Source organism: Panthera onca, chromosome D3 (genome assembly GCF_046562875.1).
Source record: "Panthera onca isolate mPanOnc1 chromosome D3, mPanOnc1 haplotype 2, whole genome shotgun sequence".
Classification (NCBI taxonomy): Eukaryota; Metazoa; Chordata; class Mammalia; order Carnivora; family Felidae; genus Panthera; species Panthera onca.
Genome location: NC_138350.1, coordinates 21,437,570 through 21,457,244, shown reverse-complemented (window position 1 = coordinate 21,457,244; position 19,675 = coordinate 21,437,570). Strand labels below are relative to the sequence as shown.

At 48.1% G+C, this 19,675-nt stretch overlaps 1 protein-coding gene across 1 annotated transcript; it reads right to left on the bottom strand.

The window, feature by feature from the left end:
* Nucleotides 1–5,109: 5,109 nt before the first annotated feature.
* LOC132665565 (SEC14-like protein 3) lies at nt 5,110–14,027 on the bottom strand. The gene is made up of 12 exons (XM_060612713.2): nt 13,891–14,027; nt 12,833–12,908; nt 12,513–12,556; nt 12,332–12,391; nt 11,094–11,282; nt 10,065–10,160; nt 9,346–9,406; nt 8,091–8,174; nt 7,108–7,214; nt 6,578–6,717; nt 6,312–6,481; nt 5,110–5,489 (listed from the first exon to the last, which is right to left on the bottom strand). Exons 1-12 carry the CDS (start codon nt 13,942–13,944, stop codon nt 5,368–5,370), a joined length of 1,203 nt encoding a protein of 400 aa, XP_060468696.1. The 5' UTR covers nt 13,945–14,027; the 3' UTR covers nt 5,110–5,367.
* Nucleotides 14,028–19,675: the final 5,648 nt, after the last annotated feature.

The following is a 19,675-nucleotide window of genomic DNA, read 5'->3' as shown; positions in this document are numbered from 1 at the left end:
GATTCTATGTGCCATTACAGAATTTGTGTCTGGCCCCCACTCTCAACATTAAGCACATTTCTCTGCATAGGAGAACATTTTTGTATTCTCTTATGAAAGTTAACAGCTACATAGAACCCAGTGTCTGACCGAGTGGTAGCTTAACCAGGGCCCTGTTCGAAACCAGGGCTGCAGTGAGAAAATACTCATAGATAAGGGAAAATAAGAATTTTCTTTCCCTCTAAGGACCTGTAATACATTAGGGCTGTGCCTTCCACAGACTGGCCTGACTTCCTCCCTGCAGTGCCCAGCTCATGGAGATAAATAAAGTATAACATGGTTCTACACGTGGGTGGCTGTCAGGGGCCATGGGTGCCCAGAAGGAGCCTCTAAGTGGGTGTTGGGTCCCAGATTCTTCCTTAATCCATCCTTCCAGGTGTATATCACTTGCTGACTGAGCACCTGGAGTTGGACAAGACCCTTTGAGTCTGGTCGGAAATCCTGTTTTTATAACACTTCCTCATACAGGTGAGTGTTCTTTGTTTCAAGCTGTGGGACGCTGGACAAGCCCTTTCACTATTTTGGGTCTCCAGGACCCCCATTTCTAAAATGAGCATGTTTGCTGCCATGATGTGTGGGCCTTAAGTCCTGGAAGCTGGCCAATGGAGAGAGGTTGAAAGGCCTCACCTGGCCCTGTACTGGGATGCTTCATCTGGACCAGTGGAAATCCTTACCCTGGAAATATAGGTGGCCTCTCCCTAGTATAGGCAAACCACGGAGAGGAAGGCCCAGGGAGGCCAAGTGATGGCCTGCTGTCACCCAGCTAATACTGCCATGCTGGAATCGGACATGGGGTAGACTGTCCCCCTCTTACCCTCCTGACTGAGTGTGTCTTTCTGTCTGGACCACTGGCAGCTGACAACTGGCAGATAAGTGGGAGAGCTCTGTGTGTGACTGCTGTGACTTTGGCTGTTCCCACCCAAAAATAGGCCGGCGCCGTGGTAAGGCAGAGCGGGACCAGGTTAGAGGGGCTATTGGGGGCCTTCGGCTTGTGTGGGCAGATGGATGTTACTGAATCTGCCATGGGCACAACCCCTGGGCTGGGAAGGTAGCAAGGTGGTGAGTCAGGGGGCAGGGGCCAGGAAGAAATTGTAGCTTGGGTGGGATGGGCTGTGGGCTGTTGGGTAACCCATGTGGGTGCCTTGAGGAGGAAGCTTGCTCTGGTGAGGGCAACCCTGCTTGGTGCCAGGACCTCATGATATGTACACTAATAACATTACCCTGCCCTCCTTTACCAAACAAATATAATAAGTATGTAACCATCCAAGACAATTTAGAGACTTCAAAAAGATCTAAACCTACAACTCAGACCATTGTTAACTAGCATCTTAGTGTAACCATATCCAGACAGCTTTTGTTGTATATACACATTAATATAATAGTCCAGTTTTTATTCTGTATTCCAGTATTCTATGATACTCTGCAGACAGCTCTGTAGGTCAGATATCTCTTTTACATTTATGACCGTACGAACCGTGGAATGGAGGTATTAGAATTTATTCGGTCCCTTGTGGATGGATATTTGTGCTTTTTAGGTATTTTCTCTTAAACCCTGTTAAGTGACAGCTCACTGTCCTTTGCCCCCTGCCCCCATTTAGTAGTTGAACACACACCTGCTTAGGAGTTACCTGGCTCCGAGTCTCTGCCAAGGGCTGGGAGGGGAGGAAGATGCCAGGGCTAACAGCTTCCCCTCCACAGAGTTCCAGGCGAAGGGAACACCCATATGGTAGTCGTGGGGCCACTGACAATCAAGAAGCTGCTGATGTCATGGTTTAAAAGTAGGTGCAGGGCTGAGAGGCAGCCTAGGCCCCAAAAGGTCTGGTTCCACCATCCAGGTTCGTGGACACTTGCTCTTGGTCCTGATCTCCCTGCCCTATCTTATCCCAAGCCACATCCTGTTTTTCCCCACATGTTCCTGGTTTTTCTTTTTCTCCTTTGAATAACTCTGGGCTCAAGGTCTGCCCCAGCTGTCTTGTGTGGCCTGCCCTAACCTCCAGGCAGTCCTGAGCCACTCTCTGGCCCCATCCTTCCCAGCCTCTTGAAAGGCACTGAAGCACTTGGTGGCAGTGGTGCTGGCCTTCAGCTGTGTCACTCTGCTACTGATCCTATTCCTACTGGCCCTGAAGAAGTTAGTCCAGGCCTTTGCGCTGCACTCTCCCCTTGGCTGCCTAGGGAGCATGCTGGCCGACCCAAGATTCCAGGAGTTGAAACCAGTGGCTGGCTGAAGCAATGGAGAGACCCTCTTCTGAGGAAGAGATTGATATGGTGTCCCAGTCTGCCATCAAGGAAAGCTTGGAGGCAGCAGGCCCTTCAGAAGACAACTAAACCACTCTTGACACACAATAAAATTTTCTATTTCTCTAGTGCTCTGGTCTTGGGTTAACTCTCTCTGGCTGGCACTTGTGCATGTTAGCACCGTGTGTTGGGGGACGAATCGGACCTCTTAACTGCATGATGTGAAAGTGGGCTCTCTGGAGAGGCCACTGCAGTGGTGGCTTCCTGAGGAAGGTGCCTGTTTGGCACCATTTGACTTGTTCTCTGCCTGTGGGTTGCCCTGGCCTGGGCCTGCATGGTAAGTGTCCCAGACTGCCAAATTTGATCCCTCTTATGGGAAACAGCCCGTAGCTACCAAGGGAAGCTGAGGCCTTTCCTTCCCAGTCAGTTCTGGGCCTTTGGAACTGAAAGGTAATTGACCTTCACACACTGTAGGGAGCATGCAGACCTCAGTCTTTCTGCCCCTGTACTGCTTGCCGACCACTGCTGTAATGGGGTGTCCGTCAGCCAAGGTAACGAAGTAGGGTCTTTTCCCCTCCCCTACACCACCTCCTGGACATTCAGAACTGGAGCTAAATGGCCCCTGAGTGAGGCTGGGAGCTGGGGAGGGCTATTTCTCCACTGGTGGTGGAAATGAGGTGGGAGCTGATTTGCCATGGCTGGGTGTCAGCAGATGCTGAGGGACACTTTTTGGTTCTCAGCTCCAGCTGTGGCCTGGGCTCCCTGTGCTGCCCTGTCTTTTGGTAGCAAGTACCCTTCTGCTCAAAGTGATATCCCTGAGCAGCAGTAGAGGAGGTGGGGCAAATGAGGGCATCCAGTGGTGCTTATGGCTGCCTCAGCTTCGAGGGTGCAAAGGTCCACCCCCTTATCCTCTTTCTGACCCCTCTGCAATGTGGGATCCTTTCCCTTGGGGGCAAGGGTGAGAGTGCCATGTCCATCTACCATGCGCCACTGATGCCTGAGCCAACCTCTCCCAAGGACCCCTTGGCCCACATTGCTGATGCTACTACAGTCTTCCAAGAGAGTGAGCCCATCCTTCTCTTCCCTTTCTCCCTTGCTTCACCCTCCCCTCTCCCTCATTTGTAGGGTGGCCAGATAAAATACAGGATGTCCCATTAAGTTTTAATTTCAGATAAACAATAAATTTTATGTCCCAAATATTGCATTTCCCCCCATAAATCTGACAACCCTCTCTTCCTTTTCCTCTCTTTCTCCCTCCCTCACCCTCCCCACCTCTGAGAGTTGGCAGTCTTATTCTGGCATGTTGCTGTAGTAACATGAATTTGGTGGGAGTGAGCAGGTGGGGAGGGTAGCCTTAACTTCAGTGCTATTTCTGCTATGCATGGGCCAAAGGAAACAAGGCCAGTGCCTTTTGGGAGCTCAGTTTCCCATCTATAAAGTGGAGATAAAATCCTGTACCTGTAAGCACCGATGGAAAGTGCTAGCTGCTGCTGAACATTTGCTTGATTGGTTTCAGAGTCAGGCCTCCCACTCTGGCTCACTCCAGCAGCCTTGGTCCTGGGCAACCCATTCCCAAGGACCAGTTAGCCCTTTGGTTCCCACCCAACCATGTTCTCTGTGTAATTTGTTTCCTCCTGGCAAGGGTTGTGTCAGGATGTAGGGCTCAAGCCAGTGTCTCCGTGTCCCTGACTTGGAGTAGGAACATCGGGGAGACCCTACTTCTCCCTCAGTCACCCAGGGCCATAGTGGGTGTCAGAGGGTCATGCTTCTCAGAGGTCATGTGAACAGTGGACAGCATGCTAGGTTTAGAAGCATAAGGTTTAGAAACATAAAGTTTAGAAGCTGGCCCATTTTCCCATGAGTTTCCTTGAACAAACATTATGCAGTTGAGTAATGGTGGGTCTCTATTGCCTCAGCTTCCCAATGGGCATAACACATATTTTGTCCTGGGTGTCAACTAAGGACACATCTAATGGAAGCTCTAGGACAAACAAATCATTCCTTCTCTCCTTCTTTGTGTAAGTAGGCTCTTAGGAAGTGGTATTAAGGGACAATTAAGAGCAATGTCTTCGGAATAAATAAACAACAACAACAACAACAACAACAACAACAACAACAAAAACCCTGGATCTTGAATCTGCCACTTAAGAGATGTATGACGTTGGGAGTGACTTCACCTCTCTAAGCCTTAGTTTTCTATCCATAAGATGGCCATGATAAGTGGTCCCAGGGAAGGTTTGAGTGTGAAATGGGCTAAATTCATTAAGCACTTGGCACCATGTGTGATATGCAAGACATCACTTACCAGATGATAGCTGTGATTTTTAAATTTTTAGTGCCAGGCAGCAGCTAGAACCAGATAGGACTTCCTTTGTTTCCAGTAAAATTTCTTTAATTGTTTAAAATATAAGCTGTGAATTCCAAGGGAAAAGGGTAAGGGTCAGAGTGATGGGTTGGGAAAGCTGTGTGCTGAGTCCGACAAAGCCTTATGCAGGCATCTCCTACCTACCTGAGGGGGCAGCCACTCCCAGAAGCCTGGGGGCTACATCACCTGGGTCCTGCAGGAGAGTCCCCTGCTTCCACAGCCCTGTCTCTGTCCGAGGTGCTGAAACCTGCTCCGGGTAAGATTCCTTCTTGTCAGGCATACCCATGAATTACTTGCTCATTACCTTAATTCAACTTCACAAGTATACACTGAGCATCTACTGTATATGGAGTAGAAGTAAAAAGAATTTAGATGTACCTGTAACCCACGTGGCTCATAGATGATAGGGAAGAAATTCAAACACACGCACAAATGCCTTAGAAGAAGTGAGGACAAAAGCTAAGGATTCATTTCCTATTTCTTGGGTTTCAGTGACATTCACCTCTTGCTTTTGCCTCGCTTCTTCCCCTATGCAATCTTGGCATCCTCCAAAACTGTGCCTCTCATACCTTTCCTGATCTAACCACAGCATATAAGTCTTCCCCAAGGCAGCTTTTTCTCTACTCACTAGTCTCAGTGTCAAGAGGAGTAATGATCAATTTCTGAAGGGATAGTATATAGATAGACAAAGGAGAGGGTCAGGGGTCTCTGAGAAGTGGGGGGGCTGCCTAGACAGGGGTGAGCTCCTTGTCATACTTCTGCATGCCCTCGTCTGGGAGCAGCACCTCCACTGTGAAGCTGACCTTCTTGGCGTGGACAAAGCTATAAGTGTTGTCAAAGCGCAGGACATCTGGGGGAACAAATGGACAGATGGGCAGTTAGATCTGGCTTCATACTCCCCATGTCTCTGCCCTGGCCACCAGAGGGATGACAGGCTCTATTCCTAATTGCTGTGTTTGCTAAGCTGGAGCAAGTTCTCACTACTCCTGTCCCTTTCCCATGGGAGCCATGTCTGTAAACAGACACTGACCTCCTCTTGGCATGTGCCCAGGCTGGCTTTAGTTGCTCCAACCGACAATGAGAACAATGGCCATTGCATCCTATTGTCTCTACACCTGGACATCGCATGATAGAGGTGTGGGGTGGGCAGTTGAGAATGTCAAAGGCCTCTCAGCCTCCTTGGATAAAGTGAGATGCTGGCTAAGGCCTGTGTACACCCTCTACTTCCTCACAACCACCCCAAAAGGCAGGGTTTGTAACCTCTGCTTCACAGATGAGCAAGCTAAGGGTCTGGATTGGTAAGATTTTGCCCAGTGTAATGCAGCTACCATGAAGCTGAGGTGGGACCTTGGCATCACACTCAGCTCTGTGGCTCTGGACAAGTTGATTTACTTCTCAGAGCCCCAGTTTCCTCCTGCAAAATGTTGCATCTGCCCTATTCTCTGCCTGTGTCCTGAGTGCTCTCGTTCCCTGCAAGGCCTATGTGTCTCTGGCTCTTGGTGTGTGGCAAATGCTTGAGAGTGGGGCCTGAATGAACAACTGTGTGAATGAATAGCACTAACCTAGGCTGTATGTTCCTGGGGAAGGGGTTGGTCACTGACCCTATTTTTCTCCCTCTAAACTGTGAGACAGGTGGCCTTCCAGAGCTGGGGCCCAGCCAGTGTAGACTTACATACACCAGCTTCTGAGCAGGTAAGGCTCCCATCCTCAGGCACCATGTGGGCATTGTAGCGCTGGCTGGGCAGCACTTCTGTCATCTCCCCAGCCCTCTGTCGCTCCCCCATCTTGGTCTTCAGGAAAACACCAAAACCAATGTCTGCACCATCAGATGAGAACTGCCACCTGGATGAGCGGGAGGAGGACAAGTTCCTGCTCAGTCTGATGGGAACTTGAGGGTCTAAGACACAGCCAGGGATGGGTTGGTGGCCTGGCGCTTACCTGAGGACACAGCCTGGGAACAGAATCTCATATTCCACCTGGTGTGAGGAGCCACGGTTGATCTGCACTGAGTGCTCATACTGAGTCTTCACTTGGTCCCGCACATACATGGACTTGGGGATCTCCCCACCATAGTTAATCTGCAGACACAGGACAAAATGGGCTTGCTTCTCTCTTTTGGCCATTGCATTGTTTGCGCTGTTTCATCTGCTTGAGATGCTTTCAACATCTTCTGGAAGTATCCTGCTCACCCCGTCCTCTCCCACCCCCTGGGGAACCTTCCCTGACCCTACAGGGTCAAGGCCTCTTCTGGAAACTTCCCCTTCCAGTTCATCCCTCTGAGTCAAATTTTCCTCATTTCTTGTTTGCCTATACAGCTTCTGAGAGCCCGGTGATGGTAGGGCTGGGACTGTCTAGCTCAATACCTGGCTCACAGGGGTTTCTCCATAGACATTTGTGGAATGAATGATTGGGTGAGAAAGGAACTCAGCTCTATTCCTTTCCCCTCCCCTGTCTGGGGCTCTTTATACCTTAGTTAAACATTTGGGGTTCCCATCTGGGTCAGTCAGAGTCCCCCCAAACTGAACAGGCAGTTCCTCGGGACTGATTAGTTTCAGCAAACCGTCCTTCCAGTTGCCTGTGGGCAGAGGGGTTGAAGAGTTGTTACCAGACATGGAGGGGACTTGTCAGCCCCTCATTCCCACCAGGGGGACCTGAGCTTGGGGAGAAACCCTACAAGGATTAGGCTTCCAGGGCCAATTCCTCAGCTTCCCAGGCCTCAGACTGCAGGAAGTGTCTTTCAGCATTATGTTGCTATGGAAACATGTTTCCTCCTAGGTGATGGGTTGGCACATTTTTGAGGGTCTTCCAGTCATGAGTAATGAAGATAAGAATTATCTAATTGTCTCAAGAAGAATTTATTTTTTAAAAATGTTTATTTTTGAGAGAGACAGAACGTGAGTGGGGGAGGGGTAGAGAGGGAGGGAGACAGAATCCAAAGCAGGCTCCAGGCTCTGAGCTGTCAGCACAGAGCCTGACGTGGGGCTCGAACCCACGAATCATGAGATCATGACCTGAGCCAAAGCTGGATGCTTAACCTACTGAGTCACCCAGGTTCCCTTCTCAAGGAGACTTTAAAGCCTTATGAGGTCAAGGACCTTGTGGGGGACCATACAGCACATAAGTGGCATTTATTGACCTTTCCTTCTCTGAATCACATCTTCTCTTCTACTGTTCTTCCTCATCCTCCCCAGCCCAAATTGGCTTTAGAAACACTGAGGTGTTGAGTGTTGAAGGGAAAATGAGGCTCATAGGCTCATTGGTTGATTGACTATCAACCAAACTGAAACTGATAAAGAAGAAGGTGTGAAGGCCTTAGTCACCAAAGACAGGGAATGAAGCAGAGGTAACTGGAAAGACTTTGTCGTGTAAAATACATTTCGCTTCACTTTTGGGGACACATTTCTGAGTCTAAGTGGCACAGAGCTCAGGGGATAGAACTGGAATTACTTACTTCCCAATACTATAATTTTTCTGCGAGTGTCTTCACTCAGGAAGGGCTTCATGAGGTTGTAGCCCACAGGGAACAGTTTGGTGGCTGGAGAGATATAAGCAGAGATAATGGAGGAGAAAATAATTCCATTGGGCCATTCTCTCCATAACATTCATAGCCAATCATATGGAGGAGTCAATTGGAAAATGCCCTGCACCTGACAAACCATTCACCAACTGGTCAACCAGCCAACAAGCAAGCAACCAACCAACCACCCAATCATTCATCCAGTCTATCAACAAACCAACAGAATGGTCAATCAACTTATCTTCTATTCAGCCCACCAGTCAACCACCAACCAGTCAGCCAACCTACCAAATAGTCAAACAACCAATTATCAAATCAGCCAACCAGAAAACCCATCAGCCTGTTAAGCAACCAGCTAACCACCCAGCCAATTACCTTCTGCAGCCAGCGGAAGATCTAGCCAAACAACAAACCAGTCAGCCAACCAACCAATCTGCCAACTAACTACTCACCTACCTACTCAACCAAAAATGCCAGCTGATCACTCAGTCGACCAAACTAACAACTATACAACAAACCAACCAGTCACCCAATCAACCAACCAACCAACCAACCAACCAACTATCCAACCAAACACCAGTCATTCAACTAGACAGCCAACCAACTTGCCAGTAAACTAGACAATCAACTAAGCAGCTAATCAACAAATCAACCAATTAACCAGCCAACCATCAAATATCCACACACTCTTCCATCTACCAATCCACTCAAACAACAACACAAATACCTATTGAACATCCACATGGTCCCAGGCCTACAAAAGATACAACAGAAGTGGAAAATCAGAGGCCCTGCCTTCAAGGAGCAGACAACTCAGGAAAAAAAACAGGATGAACACACATAAGACAACTAGAGGCCTCCAGAAGACAGCAGACAGGAGAGGCCAGACTTGAATGTTCCAGATGCCAGTACCACAAGCAGTTTGGGAATGGAGAGATCAATGTGGGTGGGAGAAAAGAGGGAGGATTCCTAGAAGAGCTAGTGTTGGAACTGCCTCTTCTTGCAGTAAGGCCAACCATAGAAATCGCTATTTATGGAGCACTTACTTTGTTCCAAGCACTCTAAGTGATTTTTATGAAGCCAAGCAACCAACCTGCCTCACTACTACCCAGGAAAGAAGGCACTTTTGTTGTCCCCAGGGCTCAAATGAGGAAACAGAGGTACAAAAAAGTGAAGTCACTTGCCACACCTTTCACAATGAGCATGAACTTCAGGGTCTCCGGGTAATTCTCTTCAAGGAGGCCAAAGAACTGTGGAACCAAGAAAGACCCCATCAGAGCCTACATCTCATCTTCTCCTATCCCCATCACCTTTGCAATCTCCCATCTGGAGTGTTCAAAGAGAGATAGAGGGTTTCCCTTCTTTTCATCACCTCCACTGGCCTCTGGAGGACAGCTTCGCACCTCAGACTATAACAACCACATTTTAATAATAATTATTTTTAGAGTAAATCTTATAGTAATTATAGTATAGCAATATTAATGACTATTGTATATTAAATGTTCATTATTTGCCAAGCACTGTGTACACATTTTATATATCAACTCACTGGAATATCCCTACATCCCTTTGAAATGCAGAATATCAGTGTCCCCATTTTGTAGGTGAGGAAACTGAAACATGGAGGGGTGAAGTGACTTGCTGGAGTCACAGAGCTAGGGATGACAGAGCTGGGAAGGGTTGGCAGAAGGTGGTCCTGGTGGTGTCAGTACAGTGTTGAATCTGAGGCCTGATTTGTGGGCTCTTTCAGGAAACACATTAAGGCCATTTAGGTCCTGAGTCACAGTGCTCGGGCCCAGAAAGTCCACTGTCTTTTACCAAATCCTGGCTCTGAGTGAGCAAGAAGGTCACTGCAGACCGAACTCATCAATAAAGTAGGCAGGGGTCACCCAGGGGCCTTCTCCTCACCTCTTGGTACACTTCCACCAGAGGTTTCCAGAAGTGCTTCAGTCCCAGGCCCTCGCAGTCAAATATCATCACAATGGTCTCAATCTTCTTTCCCAGCTGCAAGGATGAAAATAAAGACCAGTACCCAGGTTTAGGGTGCAGGCTCAAAACTTGGGAAATGGTGACCCTAGCACATGACCCCTCAGAGATTCTTCCTGTCCCCTACTCTGAACAAGTGAACAAAACAGTGAATGCATTTACCCACACATCCACCCACCCATCCATCCATCCATTCATCCATTATCCATTTATAATCCATCCATCCATCCATTTGTCCATTCATCCATTAATTGGCCCACCCATCCATCAATTCACCCATCCATTCTTTCTTACTGCCATTCAATCATCCATTCATCCCTCCATTTGTCCAACTGATATTTATGAAGCACCTATTTTGTGCCAGACACTGAGAGTATAACATATAATACTCAATAATCCACAGTTCTGGTCCTCAAAGGGTTCACAGCCTGCTTAGAGAGACTGACAAGCAACCAGATCACTATAAGTTCTGAGATAGACGCTGCAAATAAACAGCACAGGAACTGTGAGAATATATGTTAACCCATATATGACGGGGACATCAGAGAAGGTGACATCTAAGTTTGAGACATGAAAGATAGAAGGGAAAGAGCCAAGGGGAGTGTGGGAGGTAGGGGTGTGCTGGAAGTAGAGTTATCCAGACAGAAGGAACAGAAGGGGCAGCCTCAGAGGGAATAACAGTAACTAGGGTTGAGAAATATGCATGAGGCTGTGTGTGCTGAGCCATACATTTGCATTATCTCATTTAATCTTTGCAACCATTATTTATTATTTATAGGTGAGGAACAGGCTCAGAGAGGGGAGACCACTCTCCAAGACCACACAGCTAGGAAGCAGCAGAGCTGAAATTAAACTCCAGAGTTCTTTGATGGTGATAGTAGAGAGCACAGGTGTATTCCTGGGACCATGTTCCCTGGCAGCCTCACCTCCCCACACAGGAGCTGGCCTTACCCGCTCTGTCTGCAGGTCACACTCATGCAAGATGCGCTCGCAGTCCCTCATCTTGGTCTTAAGCAAGTCCTGCTTGGTGACTGAGAAGAGCAGGCCCTTTGGGTCAAGCGGTCCAATGATGTCATACCACACGGGGCAGCCATCCCGGTCATAGCCACACAGGCCTCCAGGCATGTACTTCTGGATCACCTGGGCATGGAAAAGATACACAGAACTTGGCATTATTCACCTCCCGGAGACCCCCAGACTAGGTTAACTTGGGTGGCCCAAGCCTACACACAACATGATACAATCACTGTCCCTTCCCTGAAGGTGGCACTATTGTCCAGGTGAGAAAACTAAGGGACCTTCAAGGGAGGGCCTTACAATGAGTACATGGCAGAGCCAGGCCTTACCTGGGCCTGGCTGAAGGCTTCTGGAGTCCTTAATGTTCTGGAGTACCCCCCACCCCCCACCCTGCAACATCTCCCACGTTCTTTTCCATTGAGAGAAGTTAGGTTTAGTGATGGAAAACATGGATTCTGAAGGTCAACATATCTGGTTCAAATACAGACACTACTGCTTCCTTGTTGTGCATCCTTGAACAAGTGACACTATCTCTCTGAGTCCCGTTCCATTCCCTCTTCTGTAAAATGGTTTAGATACTTCCTCCCTTAGGGGACTGTTGGGGAAACTCCCCAGTATCAGTGACTGGCCCACAGTTCACGCTCTACAAATGCAACCATGTCCATTGTTTTACTAAGGTGCCAATGGGTGGGACTGTTCACTCCAACTCCTTAGTGGGTTAAGTTTCTTTCCCACCAGACAGGATGTTCTGAGCAAGACCCTAGAGGTGAGGGCTCAGAGGCACAAGCTGACTGTGGTGGTGAAGAACCCAGCTTCATGAATTCAAATCCCAGCTCCACATTGGGGCTGTGGGACTTTGGGTAGGCTGCTTAACCTTTGCTGGACCTCAGTGTCCGCATCTGTAAAATGGGGACACTTGCACCCACCTCATTGAGCTGTGAGGACTAAATAAGTTCATGCGGCTAAAGTTTTAACTCAGGTCAGAATCTCATAAACACCCAGAAAATATTCATAATTATCATAGGAGAGGTGCCTGTAGGCCTGTGGGCAGTTCCACAAGCTTCCCAGGCTTTCTGGCCTTCACTCATGCTTTCCAGTGAGCCAGAGGCTGTTTGAATGCTGTGTCTGTAAAAACTTGGGATGTGTGTGTGGTGGGGGGGCTGTTGGCTCACCTCTGGGGGCTGCCAATCAAGGATGTGATCAATGTCCATGGACTTCCGGAACTCCATGTACTGAAAGAGAGAGGAGAGGTAAGGTCTCACAGGCTCCCAGCACCTCTGAGATGGGGGCTCAAGACATGGATTGCCCCCCACAAAGCCCTTCCCCAAATCTCTGTGGGTGGATGCGTCTCACCTTGCGGAGCATGGCCTCTGATTTCTGCAGGTCAAAATTTCGAGCTGTGTGAAGATGGAAGGAAGGTGTGAGGCGACAGAGAGGCTACCTTGTGGTTACCTCGTCCTGGTTCTGGGCTGTGAGGAGCTAGGCATGGCACTGGGGGCCTGGGGAAGGACCTTCATTCTCTGCACCCTCCCTTCTCCTGGACCTGAACATATGAAGTGAGATGGCATGGCTGGATTCTGAGAGCCATGAGTTGTTGTGGAACAGTTGGGACAAGGCCCCTCTTGCTGCCCCTCAACCTGATCCGCCCCCCACCCCCCAACCTCTGCCCTCACCTCGGAGCCAGCGCAGAAGGAAATAGTCATCAGGATTGGGCAGGGCAGGCAACACATCCTGCACATTTTCTCGGAACTGGGAAGGGAGATGCTGGTTAAAGTGGCTTCTGCACTTAGCCTTTGCCTCCAGACCCAATAATTATTTTCATCATCCCTTCTCTTACACATTCAGTCTGGTGCATAATGGTAGAAGGATGGGTGGGCAGATGGGTAGAAGGAGAGATGGATCATTGGATGGATATATGGATAGATGGGTAGGTGAATGCAAGTAAGGATAGATGCTAAGTAAATGAATAGAAAGAAGAATGAATAGAGGAATGGGTGGGTGGATGGAAAAAGAAGGAAGGAGAAATCAATGGATGGAAGGAGAGAGAGATAGTTGAGTAGAGAAAGGAGAGATTGGTGGGTGAATAGAGAGCAGGGGGGATGGATAGATGGGTGGGTGGGGTGCAGGGTTGGATGAAAGAAAGGATAAATTAGTGGGTGGGATGTGGGCAAGTGGATTGGAGTATGGAGGTATCCATAGTTCTTTCCATGTGCTGACTCACCAAGGCTTCTGCCTTTTTTCATTCCATTTTCTACAAAAGCATGGTTAGTGATTACGTGTCCCCTTCCCCATTGACCATGGGGATGACAACACACCCTGCCCTATCTCGCTCTTCCAGACAGTTTGTCTTTCAGGGTCCTGGGGAAGGAGGGGGAACAGACTCAGAGGTGCAGACCATTAGCATCCTTAGTCTCCCACCTAAGGGGCCTGGGAGGGATAGGAAGGGGGCAGCTGTTTGGTAGAGCTCTCTAGTTCTGGTTCCTACATGAGAAGTCAAGTTTGATCTGGCACACACACTATTATTGCTTGGATGCAGTACTGTTCCATCAACTCCTGCCCTGGACAGAACTGATGTCCCTGGCCGCTTTGGAGCATGGCCCTGGGTAAGGTGACAGTAAAGGGAAAATATCAAAGACACTCTAAGCCAACAGAGTGGGCCAGGGCTCTGGCCACCCCCTCCCCTTGCCCTTCAACCCTTTTCTTCTGGGGCTCCAGGGAAAGGGTCTCTCACCTTGGCCAGGGTCTCTGCCTGCTTGGGGCTCAGGTCTCCGACTCGGCCACTCATGGTGTCTGGATGCGGCTGGAGGAGTGGGGGCCGCTTCAGGCAGAAGCCAAGCTTGATCTGTGGCCCTGACCCAGCTAGAGCCTTTTGCCCCACTCCTGGGTGTGGCTCCAGGCCCCTCCTCCTTAGCCAACTGTTGGATTGCACATTACATAATTGGGATTAAGTGAGGTCCCGTGTTTGGCTCTGAGACAGGTCTGGGGGGCAGGCGGGCACAGGATAGCATGCCAGAGGGCATGGTTGTCCAGGCTGGGTGCCTGTAAAACCTCCATCCATGCTCCCAGACCTCTAGAGAAGGGGGCAATGTCAGGAGGAGTGAGGACTTCTCCCTGCAGGCATTCTTTCTCTCCCATCCTCAGTCTCCCCATCTCCCTAATGAAGAGACCCCACACCTGGAGTTATGCAAAGGTCACCCCCTACACACAGCTCTGACTGGTAAGAGTCAGGGACTTGGCCAGTCCAGTAAATAATTCATTCAGTTTGTTGGGGGTGGGAAACTCACATCCTTTTTCATCAAGCATCCATATTTAAGAAGAGACAGGCTAGGGCAGAAAAGTGGAACTCAAATGTGTCCTTGCTGAAGGTTTGTTTTTTTCCACAGGATCATAGGATTTCTATGATGCAATGCTGGCCCTGAACCTTCAGCATGAGGAAGGGCTGAGCACCCCCACCCTGTTGCCTGCTTTCCCATCACTGTGATCCCTCATGCCCTGGGCCCTAAGAGAGAGGTGGTGCATATTGATAGTCTTGGGGGACAGTGAGGGTGTTTTTTGAGATTTTTTAAATGTTTATTTATTTAACAGAGAGTGTGCACAAGCTGGGTAGGGGCAGAGAGGGAGAGGGAGAGAGAGAGGATCCCAAGCAGGTTCCATACTGTCAGCACAGAGCTCAAAACAGGGCTCAGACTCACAAACTGTGAGATCATGACCTGAGCCAAAATCTGTCTCCTGATCTAAGGAGACAGAGTCAAGTCGGATGCTTAACCTACTGAGCCACCCAGGCACCCTTGGGATTTCAAACACCTGATCAGTGAGGGGTGTCCACCAAGTATGCAAGGTGATGAAGGAAGCCCAGAGGATTTCCCTGCCTTTTAATTTCTGTCATGCTGCTTGGTGTTCCACCATTAGACATGCTTGCGAGGCCCGGCCCTCCTCCCCATTCCTCTATGAGACATCCCTTTCAGGGTAACATCTCTGAATGTCACTTGTCTCATTTATGGAATGGGGCTATCAGTGCTTGCCCTGTCCTTATGCAGTCAGAGGGAAGATCTAAGGAGACATATAGACTGTCAAGGGTCATAACATCTAAGGGATTATTCTTATCCAGCTGCCAGAAACTCCAAGAGAGCAGAGGCCACATTGTCAATGGCTATCTATAAAGAAACCAGAAGTGCATCTGCTTGAGATCACAGCATATCCATGTGGTCACCTCTTCCAGGACTTGAGGTGGTCCAGGTGGGCTGAAATGGCCCCTGGCTAGCCCAGGGCTCTCCCAGGTTCCCTGTCTGTAAGCATCCTGTGTTCCCATCCCTGGACTATCTTGGGACTTCTTTAGGCCAGCTGACATCAGTTAGTGCTGCACACCTTCTTTGCTCTGGGCCCTGATAGAGTCTGGCCCAGGAGAAGGGGGGACATCTTTGGCCATCTCCTTCCATCTGAGGCACCTGGCCAGGCATACTCAGGAGCAGTTAGGTAACTCCACACCTCAGCCCCACCCCACTTCACATTCCAGCGTCTTTCTGCAAAGCCCCCGGCTGCTGTCCACACCCACTTCCTGCCAGGCTGGTGGCAGATGGAGATTGGGTTTCTCCACTGCTCTCTCATTAGCCCCTAATCCTGCCTATTTCCCACCAGTCTCCTTTCTCTCCCTCATCCCTCTAATGTGAGGTGCCCCAGTTATTTCTAGGGACATCAGAGGCTGGGCAGGGAGGGCCAGGATGAGTGCCTATTGCGCCCACAGCATCATCATTCATAGCAGCATCCAATAGAACTTTCCACAATGATGGAAATGTTCTGTATTTGGGCTGTCCTATTGGACATATTTGGTAGCTTCTAGTTAGATAGGAAAATGGTTAGTGAGGCTGGGAAATTTAAGTGTGAATTGAATTAAATTCAATTTTGATTAATTTTAATGAATTTTACTTTAAATCACCCCATGTGGTTTGTGGCTACCATATTGAACAGTGCGGGTTCACTACACTTATTGAAGGCTTATTCCATGCCAAGCTCCATCCTAAATGCATTACCTCATTGAAGCCTCAGAACACCCCTAGGGGTAGGTACCATTATTAAGCCTGTTTTACAGACAAGCAAATTGAGGTATAGAGAAGTTAAGTAACTTAGCCAGAGTTAAGCCCAGGCAATTAAGTGCTCTGTTGTTGCACAGTCTCAGCTCCAGGAGTTTCCATCCTAATCAGGGAGAGGACCCAGACACAGAAGTCACCCTAATGGGATGCAAGTGGTATTTGAGCTAAAGGAAGGATGTGAGTTAGTGGATTGGAGTAGAGGAAAGGGCATTCCAGGTGGAGGGACCAGCATGGGCAAAGTCATGGGGGTGGGAAAGTGAGGAGTGTGTGCAATGCTGGAGATATTGCAGTAAACAAGATGGATTAGGTCTCTGCTTGCATGGAGCTCACAGTCTCCCATTTGTGGAGCATTTCCTCTGAGTATTATTACATCATTATTGGACCATTTGGAAATAGATAAGGGTATCCCCATTCTACAAACAAATGGAAGATCAGAGAGATTAAGAAAATTTTCCGAGGTCACTCAGCCAGGAAAAGGGGAGCCAAGATATGAACCCAAACCTGTTTGATTGTGGAACCTGCAGCAGAACCACAGCCCAACCTCGCCTTCCCTTGGAAGGCACATTTGTTCCAGGCACATTGTGTCTGGAACATTGTAAGTGCTCAATAAATGGTCTAAATCATCATCGTGTGCTAGGAAGCCTGGGTCCACACCCCTCGGGCTACAGAGTGTTTTGAGGCCAGCAGAATTCATTTTCCTCCTCTGAAACAAAGGCCCTGGCAAAGGAGAACCTCCAACCCCCAAACCCAGTACATGTCTTCTCCAAGTAAATCCCCAGATTGTATTTAGCTACTAGCTTGCCAAACTCTCAGGGGAACATGGCAACTGCCACAGAAGCAAACAGTGGCAGGGGGGCAGATGGGGCGACCCACACCACACCCTGGAATCCCTCCTTCTAGGCGGTTACTAAGAAATGTGAAAAGGCTGCCCCTCAGGCCCCTTGGGCCACAGCATGGTCACATTTCTGTCCACCTTCCCCTAGATAGGTCATACCAGAACCAGTTGGGTGAGTACAGAGGGCGCCCAGGAGAAGCATCACCATGGGGTGACTGTTGCTGGGGAGAGGCAAGTAGGAAGGGTTCAGATGGCTGTAAGGTGAGATGGGGATGGACTGAAAAGGGGAGATGGAGGGGAATTGGGGGTGCCTCACCAGAGTTCTGATGACACTCTGGGTAGCAATCTGAGACAGTATACTTCCCATCTATACTTTTGGGCATTTTTGTCTCCTTCTTAAATTAAAAAACTTTAGGAGTGCCTGGGTGGCTCAGTTAAACATCCAACTTTGGCTCAGGTCATGATCTCATGGTTCATGGGTTCAAGCCCTGTGTTGGGCTCTCTGCTTTCAGCGTGTAGCCCACTTCAGATCCTCTCTCTCCCTGTTTCTCGGCCCCTCCTCCTCTTGCACGCTCTCTCTCTCAAAAATAAATAATTTTTTAAAAATTTAAAAACCTGTGGTGTTATAATTCACATACCATAAATTCACTATCCTTGAAGTGTACAATTCAGTGATTTTTAGTATATTCACAAGGTTGTGCAACTATCAGCACTATCTAATTATAGAACATTTTCATCACCCCCCCCAAAAAAAAACAACAACCCCTGTACCCGTTAGCAGTCATTTCCCATTCCCTGCTCCCCTACTCCAGCCTTTGGCAACTACAAATCTACTTTCTATCTCTATAGATTTCCCTGTTCCGGATATTTCATATGAAGAGAATCATAGAGTCTTTTGAGACTGGCTTCTTTCACTTGGCATAATGTTTTTAAGGTTCATCCATGTTGTAGTACACTTGTCCCAGCACTATTTGTTGAAGAGATTATTCTTTTCCCATTGAATGGTCTTTGTACACTTGTTGAAAATCATTTGACCATAGTTGAGTGGATTTTTGGACTCTCAATTCTATTCCATTGGTCTGTATGTCTATCGTTATGCCAGTACCACATTGTTTTTGACTACAGCAGCTTAGTATTAAATTTGAAATCAGGAAGTGTGAGTCTTCCTTAACTTCATTTTACTTTTCCAAGATTGTTTGGGCTATTCTGAGTCCCTTGTGTTTCCACATGAACTTTGGGATCAGCTTGTCCACTTCTGCAAAAAAAAGCAGTTGGGATTTTGGTAGAGATTGCACTGAAATTGTGGCTCACTTTAGGGAATATTGCCACCTTCACAGTATTAAGCCTTCTGAAACATAAACATAGGTGTCTTTTCACTTATGTAGTCTTTAATTTCCTTCAACAGTATTTTGTGGTTTTCAGTGTACAAACCGTGCACTACTTTAGTTAAGGTTATTCTTGAGTATTTTACTTTTTGATGCTGATGTAAATGAAATTGTTTTCTTAATTTCATTTTTTGAATGTTCCTTGTCAATGTGTAGAAATACAACTGATTTTTGCATACTACGCTTGTATTCTGCAACCTGGCTGAAATTGGCAGCTCTAATTTTTTTTCTGGTACATATTCCTCATTGTTTAATTTCCTTTCTTGATCAAAGAATAAAATTAAGTATAACAGTGGTGACGATGATATTGGCGGTACAGTTGCTTCTGATGTCTGCACCATGGAGTGCCAAGAGCCACGGAGAATCAAAACTCTTGCTGGAGGAGATCTCAAAGAACTCTCTAAGTTGGTGACAAAACTGGACTGGTCAAGTTCATAAGCTCTTTCCTTCCTTCTCTCATATGCTGCTTATCATAGGAATGGGTTGCTATGGTGATAGGAACATGGGGGTGGATAGTGAAGGAGACTGCAAAGTAGGGTAGCTTATACACTTTCCAGAGCAGGAGCTGGCATATCCCTTCTCACAATACCTGGGGGCACCATAAGAGTATTGAGTATTCTGAGTTCTTCATGCCAAACTGCTCTCTGCTTTTATTATCACCCTTGGGAAACCTGGAGTGCCCAAGAGTACTGTGGGGGAGGCTCAGTCTGGGGGTGACCACAAAAAAAACACCCAAGCAGCTTAATTCCTCTCCCAACACTGAGCAAATAATCCCCAAGTAGTTCAGAAATGGATGGTACTGAAACATAGCCTGGGCGCCTGGGTTTGAATCCTGGCTTCACCTTTAATGTTCTGTATGATTTTGAGTCTCAGTTTTCTCACCTGTAAACTGGGGCAAATAACATCCCCCTCTTATAGGGCTACTGAAATGGTTAGAAGCCAGTAACCACCCACTGCCTGGCTCACAGTAAGTGACCAATAGTGCTGGCTTTTATTTTATTTTTTTAAAGTTTATTTACTTTTTAAAGTAATCTCTACACCCCAAGATCAAGAGTTTTATGATCTTCCAGCTGAGCCAGCCAGGTGCCCCAATAATGTTGGCTTTTATAGTTACTGTCAGGCTGGTCACCCAGCCTACCATCCACTCCAGGACGAGGGCACAGCTAGCCGAGCCACTCCTTTCTGGTTCCTACTCCTCTGTTCTGTGGC

Coding starts and splice junctions, on each gene's coding strand:
- LOC132665565 (XM_060612713.2), bottom strand. CDS start 13,944: ATGAGTGGCCGAGTCGGAGACCTGAGCCCCAAGCAGGCAGAGACCCTG. Junction 11,283..12,331: donor TTGATTGGCAGCCCCCAGAG/GTGAGCCAACAG, acceptor TTCCATGCCCAG/GTGATCCAGAAGTACATGCC. Junction 10,161..11,093: donor GTGACCTGCAGACAGAGCGG/GTAAGGCCAGCT, acceptor TCATCCTTGCAG/CTGGGAAAGAAGATTGAGAC.